The sequence below is a fragment of the Arachis ipaensis genome, chromosome B6 (assembly GCF_059453495.1).
Source record: "Arachis ipaensis isolate K30076 ecotype BB chromosome B6, ASM5945349v1, whole genome shotgun sequence".
Classification (NCBI taxonomy): Eukaryota; Viridiplantae; Streptophyta; class Magnoliopsida; order Fabales; family Fabaceae; genus Arachis; species Arachis ipaensis.
In genome coordinates this window covers 143,566,085-143,578,433 of record NC_142441.1, presented here as the reverse complement: position 1 = coordinate 143,578,433, position 12,349 = coordinate 143,566,085, and the positions used below count along the sequence as shown (strand labels likewise).

Sequence of the window (12,349 nt, the reverse complement as noted above, 5' to 3'; positions counted from 1 at the left end):
TTATTACTTTTAGATAGTATCAAGTGCCAAATTAATGATCCATGGCTAAATCCTCAATTCTTTACTGTTGCTAACCTAACTAATTATTGAACATATTCATGATCTATATAGCTATTTCCTATCATTACACACCTAGTTATGATGTACTTTAGTCATCCTATGTTTAATTTTGTTTTTAAATGATATATAGGAGATAAAAAAACAAATCATCATCACCTGCAATTAGCATGTAGAAATTAAATACTAATTACATAAGAGAAAAGGATAATTATGTATTCATTTCTTGACTTAATATTGGGAGAGACACCAATAGACAAAACACATGTTTAATTGTTGTGATCGAGATATGGAAGACCAAATATTTGTGTCTTATGACAAAAAAGACATAAATTTGTGTCTGAGATGGCTAGAAATAGGAGAGATTAGGATAGAGGCACAAATTTAATGAAATATTTTGCACTGTCCTCACTCTTTTTTTTTATAATTTTAGATATACTTTTTCTTTTAGTTTCTCTTCAGTGTCTTCCTCAATCTTTTGTCATTTTACCTCTTCCTCCACTTCTCTGTGACTCTATCTTTCCCCTCCTCCTTCTTTCCTTATTTCACTCTTTCACTCTTCTCTTCCGTCTCTCCTTTCTCTCTTGTTAAAGGTACCGTTAAGAATAAAAATAATTTGATTAAAACGGATAGTTTAAGAATGGAAAATGAAAAATATATGCTGGAAGAATTTTATTTTTAATTAAAAATGATAATTTTTGTACTTTATATATTTCTGTATTTTATCTATTCTAAAGGCTTGTCGGAATGAGTTTCTAAAAAAAAAACTTTTTTCAACTGATTTTTTTATAAGATTTTTTAGAAAAATAAAAGTAATTTTATAAAACTATTATTTATTTACCAAAATAAGCCACCAATATATTTGTGTATAAATATATTTAATTTATTTTCAATGTCTATTTGTATTTTAGTATGTGTTTGATAGTTGGTTTTAGTGTACAGAGAACATAGTCGATAACTTTATGTTTTGATATCTCATGTAAAACTATTTTTTTATTTAACAATTATATTTAGGTACAACAATATAAAAATATTTTTTTATTTATCATGTTAAAAAAAATTAAGTAAAAAATATCTTTTAAAAAAAATATAAATTATAATTTTTAAAATTTTTTTATTTTTCTAATACTTTTTTATATTTTGCCAAACACACACTAAAAAAATAAAAAAAATTATTAAATTTCTTTTAACAACTTAATAACATGCAAACCAATACTAAATAAACGTAAATAAATATATTCTTTTAGTTATATCTAGTGTAAATAAATGCAACAGAAAACACAATTTTGTTTACCTTTATTCCTATGTTAAATATCTTAAAACACATACCAAACACATCATAAAAATAGAGATACATCTATTTCAATTTTTGGGAAAAAATTATCCACTTCACTATTAATTGTATCCACTATTAGGCTAAAACGGTTATGTTAATATTCACATCATCATTTATAGTGTTTTAAAAAATAAATGTGGTAATAAAATCATTAATAAAGTTATATATATATATATATATATATATATATATATATATATATATATATATAATCACAATCATACTAACCATTAGATAAATATTAATAAGCATCAAAATATGAAAAATAAATCAAACAGTATTGCTCTTATTAAGAGTACTAGAGTTAGGGAATTAGATGGAAAATCAGGGAACTCAAAGAAAAACAGTTGAAGACGAATTTGAGATAGATAAGAAATTGAACAGATAGAATTGAAAAATGTAATCAAAGGAAAAAAGAGATGTCTTAAAGGCATCATTTCACATTTCACATATCAGCCAATAAAAATTACAATATCTTTTATTTATACTAGAAGCATGCAAAAAAAAACGTGAAAAGAGAGTATTGATTCTTGAATGTAGCAATCTTTCAGTTGGAAAAAAAAAAAATACGTCTCATAGCAATAAGCATGCTATAGCATTCAAACAATACACTAAAAGAAAAATCCATAAATATCTGATGCTTTTCTGTTACACAAAATGTTGTCCAGAAAAAATTGGATGGAAAATATACAAGAGAATGAGAGAGATAAAGCAAAATGAAAGGGAAAAAATAAAAAATAAAAAACTACCTACTGCGGGTGGCGAACTCAAGGAGAAGAAAAAATGACATGCATTTTCAGTTTCAGATCTTTTTATTCATGATTTTGTATTATTTTTCGATTTCTTTAAATTATTTCTTTTAAAAAATTAAACTAATAAAAAAAATACATAAATAATTACATGTTTAACATTCATCAAGTCTTTGAAACCACAATTACATATATGCATTTCTGTAATATTTTCTAACAGTACTGGAATATAGTATCTTTACATTGGAATATGCTTCACGTTCTTGATAACATAGTCAATAATTCGGTCGATGAAGAGTCAACATATGTTGTATGTGTTTCTAAAAATCACTCATGTGGAAGCCAAAGCATCAAAGAAAAATTTAGAGCAGAATAATTGTGTAACACCAGAACTCCCATCAATAATTAAGTTTAATCTATCCATGGATAACTTAATTTATTATATATTATTAATTTTATAACCAAAATATCTCGCATGTTATTTTTTTATTGTATTTGAAATCAAAATTTTTTTTCAAAAATGAAAGAATTTTTTTCTTTTTCCTCTTCCTTTCTCTATCTTTCTTATTTTTTCACTTATTTTATTTTTTTATATCATTATCAATGACTAATTATAAATTTGACAATTAAAATATGTAACATGATATTTTCTATTTATATTAAAATTAAAATATTAAAATTAAAATATAGTTATATTATATATTATAAATTATTATATATTACTAACTAATTTAATAACCAAAAAATATATATATTACATGACACTCTTTTATTAAAATTAAGAAGAAATATTTCTCTCCAAAATTAATAAATTTTATTCTTACATTCTCTCATCTATATCTCTCTTCTTTTTTCTATTTCTCTCTACCTTTTCTACTATATATATAATTTATAATTTATATTTTATATTAATAATTTGACAAATCAAAATATGTCATCGTAGATATTTTTCATTATAATTAAAATAATATTTTTCTTTCAAAAATTAACAAATTTTCTCTCTCATTCTTCTTCTTAATCTTTCTCTCTCTTTTCTCTCATTCTCTATCTTTCTGTTCTAAAAAAAATAAAATTAACAAAATAATATCATTATTCAAATAAAAATATTATTATTATATATATTTTAATTTTTTTATTTAATTTTAAATTTTTACCGCTTATCTTTCTAATTTATATTTTCACTTCTCTTCCTTCAAATATTTATTATATATAATTTGGAGAGAATATTAATATTGTGACTAAAAGTTAAAATCAAGATTTAATTATTTAAAAAAAATTAATTTTGAGTTAATTTTATAACTATCAATATAAATATTTTTATGTTAATATTTAATTATATTTTTATATAGATAGAAAAAATATTTTTTTTAAATAAAAAGCATAAAAATTAATTATTTTTATTTGTGCAACAATTTAACATGTAAGCAAATGTAAAAGTATACACGTTTAATTGTTTCAAATTTTAGATAACAAATGTTAAAAGTAATTATTAGTAAAAAATTAAACTCTTTTACATAAAATTAATAACTAAAGATTTTATTATTTGTTTGATTTTATAAATTTTTTGTGCCATAATCTATAATATTAGAACAAAACTAATATAATTTTAAAAAAATTGTATTCCCATAATATTATTATGGATAAAAAATACTAATATATTATAAAACCTGCTCATAGAGTGAACAAGTCAGTTAGGTAGTTATGTCTTGATAACTAAGAGTAGGTTAAGCTAGTTGATGAGTTTGTTATAGTTAGTTATATTTCTTGTACAGCAAGCTAAGATTATAAAGCCTCTTGTGTCAGCACTCTACTCACTCAATCAATTTTTGGCACTTTATTTGAAATTATTTCTCAAATGGGGATGGCATTTTCAGCACCTTGTTTGTTAAGTTATTTAATGTTATTTTCCTTTCCTTTCAATATGTTTTCTTACACTTTTATTTTATTTGATCATGTTTCGTATTTCCCATGAGTGAGTCATTTTCTGTTTTGACTTGAGAAACCATTAGCTTAGAGTAGTATCTTGAATCCTAATATTCTTCATGGATAATGAATTTAGCATTGAATTTGAAATGCTTGGACTAATACTAATTCTAACTAACTTTCTGCATCTCTTGTACTATACAAACTGCTTTATTATCGATAACCTAATTGACATCTCTTCAAAACTAAAAAATTATCGACGATCTAATTGTTATTAAAATCAAATCTGTCAGTAACTTAGATAGTTTTTTTTTTTTTTACGAGCCAATTTTTACTGATGGCTAGTAGGCTAGTAAAGTTGGTATATAATGGAGCCAATAATTCTTGCCATGAATCATTTTATTGTTTTCACTATAGAAAATATTAAAAATGAGAATAGAAAATAAGAGCGCAACTTAAATGCACCCGTAGTTTTTTTTTGTATAGTGTTTAATGTTTGATTTGAATTGTGATGCACCGTGAATTGAGATTTTTATATAAACTCAACCCTATCCTATTCGCAGGTTGAGAATATCTCAACTCTAATACTATCCACTCTTAACCCGCGGGTATTCGATTCTACCTGCGAGTTACAAAAAAAGATACAATATTATTATATAACTTGATGATAATTTAAAATAAAACTTACTAAAAAAAATATTAAATTATCAATTAATGATCTTTTTTTAATGACTAAAGATCTTTTACATTTAGTGAGAGGTATTTGGTTCAACATTCACTTAAAACATATTTTTATATAAGTATATAACATATACATATATAGGGTGCGGGTTGGTCGGGTAGGGTTGAGACACAACCCGCACCCTACCCGACTCGCACGAGAATCCTACCCGCACCCTACCCTATCCGCTACGAATCGGGTTGACAACCCTACCCGACTGGGCGGGGTCGGATTGAGTATCCGCAAGTAGGGTACATGTTGCCACCCCTAAATGCTAGAGTAAGTGATGAATTTGAGATGTCACAACGCATTACAATTATTTTAGGTTGGAATTGAGAAATTTTGAACACTAGACAGAATAAAATTTGAATGTTATGGTGCATTATTGTATTTATTAGGATAAAATATTACTTTAATATTTAGGTTAAATTTTAATTTTTTTTAATATTTAAAATATTTTATTGTTTTAAATATCTTGTTTTAATTTTGTCTTAAAAATTAGATTCTTATTTTCTCCTCTTTGTACAAGAAAGAAAGTACAATGCAAAAGAGGTTTTTGGTAACTTGAAAAATCTTCATCTATCTACTATAATATCTTACTACAAGACTACAACGACAAATTAGGTCAAGTAAACAAAGGCAGCGAATAAAGTATACGGAGACAATGAGAATATTAAATAATGTGAACAATATGAATATGCCGGATGTTCAATTCATAGGTATGCAGATAATTATATTAATTATTCTTAATTGGATGATTATCCCTTTTGATTCGATTTATTCATGCACAGTTAACTATGGCTAGATATTTAATTCACTAGTTGTGCGGATAGTTAGGGTTTAGGAGATAAATTGGAATGGAGTATTTTTTTACTTTATTGAGTCAATTTTAGAACTCATTATCTACATTATTTACAAAAGTCATTGTCTATCTAACAAAGACATAATATATGTCACGCGTTTAATAATTTAGATCCAGGAAAATTGTTCCTTCAATATATTCTAGATTTGAAGATTCTTTGGAGTTAATTACCACACGTTAATTTATGTGTTATCCGAAAATTATTTTTCCAGTGAAGCCATGAATCGAAAGAAGTAAACTTTGAAGAAATTATATTTTTGAGTGTCATGCATATGGTATAACTTTGCTTAAAGTACTTGTATCATTTTCCAGAACAATTTTAAATACATTGGTAATAAACAAACATCATCTTTTTCCATCATTCATATAATTAAGTGGAAACTCATGTGCAGTTAACTTTATATGAGTTAATAGTTAAAAATCGTTAAATAATTTGATAAATTTGATTAAATTGTAATCTATCAGTTTTCAACTATCAACTTCACATGAAATTACTGCACCTGAATTTTCATTGTATAATTATTCTATACTGAGGATGGGAGAGATGACTTTGAATATCTACAAACCCTAGCATCCTTATAGACAAGTCCTTGGCTACAATAATAATTGTTTTGTGGGCTACAATGTCTGTGTTCACTACATATGCATAACCCTTCAAGAGCACACCCATCACTCTTCTCTAATTCCTTCCCAAACAATATTTCATCAGACCAATTACTAGAAAACACATTTTGTGGATCCAATTGTTGTTTTGCTTCAATAAACTTGTTGTAATTTGGGTACTTCTTATCCACTCCCAAGAATGCAATGTTCCTATTCTTAGCCCAATGTGGCTTAGCCCCATACTTAAAAAACGCCATTTGTTCCAATTCTTCCCAAATATCTTGGTTTAATCGCGGAGTTGATGCCTCTTTGGCTCTATAATAATTGAAATCAATTACTATAGAGTCTTCAGATTGACCTAAATATGCATCCGACCCTTTGATATAACGTATAAGAATACCGTTATAGTTGTCAACCCCACAAAAATGTTCCGGGTTTAAGTCTCTGAGCTTTTTCACGTCCAAGATGAAATCACGGAAAATAGAAGCTGGAAAGATTGCTGTGGATTCATAGAAGGACAAGGCTTTGATTCTTGGATCCCAAGCACATGATGTGAGAAGTGATTGGGAGTATAAGCATGAACCTGAGGTTTGCATTTTGCTTTGGTAACCGATTACTGGATAGCCAGTGAAAAGAATGCCATTGTTCTTTAAACCATTTGCTGTACCTCTTTTAAATGCTAATGTTGCTGCTGCTGTTAAGCATTTTCCATGCGTGTTTCTTGTTTTTTCTAACAAACTCTCTGCATGCACATCATCATGCATTTAGTCTCTATAGAGGACCAATAAAATTTTGTGAATTATTATTAATTACCTGTAGCTCGAACTGCTTCGGAGATCGAAGTTGGATTATTTTGAAATCCAATGAAGTCAAAGACTGCATTACCGGAAGTATTTAAGGGAACCCTTGAATCGTATCTATAAACAGCAGTGTGTTGTGATGGATACCAAGTTATGTCTGCAAACTCATATTTCTTTGCATGATCTGCGTACAAATCTTCAAGACCAACATCGGTCGTGAAATTGTAGGTTATGCTTCTTTTGAACCTTGGTTCCACTCTTAATGTTACCTACAGGTTAATAATAACATTACTAATCCATCACATTTTATTAAGGATAAATACAAAATTAAATATGTACTAGCTATAAATTTTCAACCAACACTAAAAATATTAATACATGTTGGAAAAGGAATGATCACACATTGACATACATTTATAATCAAACTTTATAAATAATATTCGAAAAAGTCTAGAGGCCAGCAACTTTTGTGTTTTTTGACCAGCACTTAACCATCAAAATAAAAATGAGTGATCTCCCACCATTAGATGTAATCTCACACCATTAAAAATACTATTGATGACCAATTGATGGTTACAAAACACCATATATCCGACATTCTCAATCTCTTTTCAATCCGGTCAAAAAACCCACATGACAAGTGTGTATTCAAATGGAATGAGACACGTACTCGTCATCTTTTATGTATATAGTATTTGAATACATACTAACAAATATATATTTGCTATCAGCTATTTGTAAGACGAACACGAAAAAGAATGAGAAAATTGTGTGATGGTTTAGGCTTAATGAATCTACTTATAGAGAGCTCAAATTTTTGTCCCTTTATATTTCACTTGCACAGTAAACAAGATAAATTATGACACATCTCATTTACAACAAAAATGAGATATGTAATTTGGGACAAAAAAAACATATATTAGTAATTATTTTATTTATTTACACAATTTGATAATATACAAATAAAATTAAAATAAGCAGTAGTTATTTTGTTAAAATTAATATCATATGGACACATAAGCTACACCGTCTTTGTGACGTTAAAGAAGTATATAAAGGTTTTTAATGTGTAGGTATAAACAATAAAGAGTAAATATTTTTTTTTTTGGTCTCTGATTATTTACTTAAAAGATAAAGCGATTTTCTATCATTCCAAAATTTTTAATCATTTTTTAACCATTCAAATAATTTATTTAATTAGTCTCTAACTATTTAAGTAATTAGACTAAATAGTTCCTATAAACGTGACTTGCTAATGTATAAGGGACCACTTATACTAATTATTTAAATAATTAAAAATCAGATCATAATTAAAAGTTTTAAATGGTAAAAAACTATTTTATTTTTTGAACAAATGATCAAAGACTAAAAAAACATTTACTCAACAATAAACAATAAACAATAAAACTCTCCATAAACTGCATGATTGAATTTGATACGTTTCAATATTTAGATTTTGAGCTTGATCCCAACTCCCAAATAATACTCCCTCCAGAAATAATTAGAATCAATGCATTAAAATTTTTTATTTAGTAGACAAGACTTCATTAAAAAAAAAAACAAAGAGAATGGATTATGGATGTTTGTCTTTTTTATCGTCCTACTTTCGAGACACCTCAAATTATTATTCATACCACGCGTGGCGGCAATCAAGGAAAAAATTCATGTACAAATTGTCCGTGTGAATATCCATCATTCTTTTTTATATTTTAATGGTCTCAATCTAGATTTAGATGAAATATACTATTCTCACTTTTCAAATGGTATGACTATTTTAAAATAGGATTTTAAGAAAATAGAATTTAACTAATATATATTTTAATAGTATATATTAAAATTATAATTAGTAAAAATGTTTAAATATTTTATTTCAATAAATATATAAAAGTATTTTATGAAAACTTTTTAACTAATAACTTAAATATAAATTCTTAATACATATATTAGTTAAATTATTTAAAATATTATCATTTTAAAATTTTCATATTATATTATATTATATTAAACGCATTAAATTTTAAATATATACCTATATATACCTTTAAAGTCAAGATTTTTTTCTTGTCTTTCTTTAAAGTCAAGATTTTAAAATACAAGAAATAACATCATCTTTTATAAAAATAAAAAACTCTACTCTTGTTTATTTATGTTTAAATATTCCATCAACTTCAAAATATTCATTATTTTAAAATTTTAGTCTATTAATATTTCAATTCATTTAACATCAACAAAAAATTATATATTTAAATAAATTTATTAAATTTTACATGTATAAAAAAATAAAAAATAAAAATTTTATTTATGAGTACCTCACAAACACAAATATAATTCTGACAGGCGCATATTAGTAATGAAAAATGTTAGGTAATTTTTTTATATTTAAATTAATATCAATTAATTTCTTATTTTTATTAAATATTAACTACCCAATCTTTCTCTCAAAAATAACCCTATAATACATAACATATATATAGATGAAACATAAATTAATATTTTTTTTAAATTAATTAAATATAATATTTACTGAAATGGGTAATGTAAGACTACAAGAATAATTATTTTTAACGATAAATTTTTAGGGACAATAATATAATGGTCGCTATTTTTTTAATTTAAGTTATATTTTCGTGGTCATTGTATATTTGCTATTAATATTATATATTATAATGACAATTATTATTATTGCCACTAAAAATATAAAACTACTTCTAGTGAAAAAAATTTAATAGTCATAGTACTATGGCCGATATTATTTTTATTAAAATATTTTATTTTAATAATAGTTCCACTAAGTTCACTCTCACCGAAACAGAGAGAGTGAGGGCCGAAACCCTAAGTTTACTATCACCGTCGTCACTGCCCGTCGCAGCCATAAGTCATCTCCACCTTCTAAATCGGCACCTTCGCCTCCCTGACATCTTCCTCCTCCCCTCTCACTTTCCAATCTCCACAACCTCTACATCGACAAGTGCCTCTCCATTCCCTTTCTCCCCTTTCTCCTCTCTCTCCCGTTCTCGCTAGAAGGCGCTCTCTGTGCATTGCATTGCCGACAACACTTCCTCCGCCCATTTTTCAATCTCCGCAACCTCTACATCGACAAGTGCCTCTCCATTCCCTTTCTCCCATTTCTCCTCTCTCTCTCTCCAGTTCTCGCTAGAAGGTGTTTTCTGTGCATTGCATTGCCGACAACACTTTCTCTGCTGCATCCGATTCACTCTGCTCATCCGATGCCAACTTGGCTGCTCTCGGGGAAGGCCTTCTTAGGCTCGAGCGTTTGAGATTGATCTGGTGCTCTAACATTTCTAACGACGATTTGAAATCCATTGCTTACAAATGCACCTTTTTTAAATAGTTGGATTTGCAGGTAAGTTTTCATCCTGTTTTTCTTCAATTCAATTAAGACTGATTTGATTTTCTATCAATGCAGCTTATAATTTATTGAGAATTTTTTAGGGTTGTTTTGTAGTTAATAAATTTTTTTAGGGTTGTTTTGTAGTTACTAATTTTATAGTTACTCCAAAGTTTACACACTAAAATGTAGACGGCTAATGCCAGTTATCGATAAATGTATTAGTGGTTATTTTTATTGTCATTAAAAGTAAAATAAATGACTGCTAAAAGTAATTTTTCTAGTAGTGTGTACTAAAAAATTATCGTTTTAAATTGATGTTACACATTTGAGTAATGTCAATGTCCTGAAATATGAGTAGTATAAAATTATGATTACGTTTATTTATATTGAATTGAATTAAATCATTAATTTAAATTATATTTATTTAAATTTTAAATTAAAAAAATTGACAACTTTAAAATTTTACAAGCTTAAAAATATTATATTCGAAATGTGTAACATCCATTTAAAATCATAATTTTTCTATATATTACGAATTTCAAAAAGTATTATATTTAGTTAATTTAAATATAAAAAAATCCTAACATAAATAATATACTAACCTTGGAGATAGCACCCAAGACACCGAGTGATACTTTGGCAGCATTAAACAATGGATCATGTGCTTCCAATTTCAAAATCTTGGCATATCCTTCAGATTTGGAAGCAGGAACAATGATGCTGAGCCCCACAACATGATCATGAACAGAACCACCTTTCCCCCACCAAGAACTCCCATGTGCCCCTGTGCTAATAAGTCCTCCAATTGTTACACCTGAATGAAGGAAATAAATAAGAGAAGTTATATCATCATGAAGGATAAAATTCATACACCATGTTGATCCAAATAAGGGAGTGGCAATAAGAGATGTTGACGAGGATCATGAAGGTAACAAATAACTCGAACAGATATAACTATTTTCACTTTTATTTTAATAATATTATTATTCTTACTTAATTATGTAAATACCAAAAATATTATGTATGTATTAAATATCAATCACTAGAATTAATTATTATATATCGTCAATTTATTTTTAATATTTTAATATAACTAAATCAGCTATCTAGACTATATTTATATTTTTTGTTTCTGAAATATCCTCAAATAATATTAATATAAAAATGGTTTAGCCAATACTTTTTTTGAATTTTTATTTATTTTTTAATTTTTATAACATAATTACGTAAAAAAATTAAAAAATAAAAAATCTATTACGAATTTACAATACCTTCCCAATAAGGAGAGGCCACCAAACTAAACCCAGAGGCTTCAACGGCGTCAATCAACTGGCGAAGGCCAACGCCAGCGTCAACGGTAACAACGGAATTGGCAACATCAATCTGTATTTGACGGTTATAACGCTCTGTACTAATAACAAAACTGTTTTGAACCGCTTGGTCAGGACAGGCGAGCTTGGGGATGGTATGTGAGAATTTTGTGACCACCTTCGCTTTCAGATTGTGTTCCACAGCAAACGAGACGGCCACGTGAAGCTCTTGTTCCGTTGTTGGGTAGGTTGCGTTGAGGGCATAACAGTCTTTTCGATCACCCCATTTTCCATAGCTGTTGTGAAGAATACAAAATGTTTGGTTGCATTGAAGTGGGGATTCTGGAATCCGAGCCTCAATGGTTTGAATCGTTAACGGAAGTATGTGATTGAAAGCAAGAAGGCACCAAATCAAAAAGGTAAAGCTAAAGCTATCCATTTGATTTGTGATTGGCGGTGAGGTTTAATTTCTGTGACGAATATATAGGAATAGAAACATCATTTTATTTGGTTAATTAAGGAATGTTTTTATCATGGTTCTGAAAACCGAACCGGACCGGCCGGTTCAACCGGAAAAACCGGGAACCGGTCACTTAACCGGTCCGAGTAAGGTCAGAAACCGTTTGGTAGAAAACC

The 12,349-nt window shown here is 27.4% G+C and overlaps 1 protein-coding gene across 1 annotated transcript; it reads right to left on the bottom strand.

The window, feature by feature from the left end:
• Nucleotides 1-5,930: 5,930 nt before the first annotated feature.
• LOC107605189 (L-gulonolactone oxidase 3-like) lies at nt 5,931-12,213 on the bottom strand. The gene is made up of 4 exons (XM_016306973.3): nt 11,675-12,213; nt 11,006-11,217; nt 7,065-7,320; nt 5,931-6,993 (listed from the first exon to the last, which is right to left on the bottom strand). The coding sequence occupies exons 1-4, from the start codon at nt 12,150-12,152 to the stop codon at nt 6,173-6,175; spliced, it is 1,767 nt and encodes a 588-aa protein (XP_016162459.1). The 5' UTR covers nt 12,153-12,213; the 3' UTR covers nt 5,931-6,172.
• Between the last annotated feature and the right edge of the window lie 136 nt (nt 12,214-12,349).

Excerpts from the sequence above, each read along its gene's own strand:
- LOC107605189 (XM_016306973.3), bottom strand. The coding sequence starts at position 12,152 with ATGGATAGCTTTAGCTTTACCTTTTTGATTTGGTGCCTTCTTGCTTTC. Across the intron at positions 11,218-11,674 it reads GGCCTCTCCTTATTGGGAAG|GTGTAACAATTGGAGGACTT; the intron begins GTATTGTAAATT and ends TCCTTCATTCAG. Across the intron at positions 7,321-11,005 it reads TCTTGGGTGCTATCTCCAAG|GTAACATTAAGAGTGGAACC; the intron begins GTTAGTATATTA and ends ATTAACCTGTAG.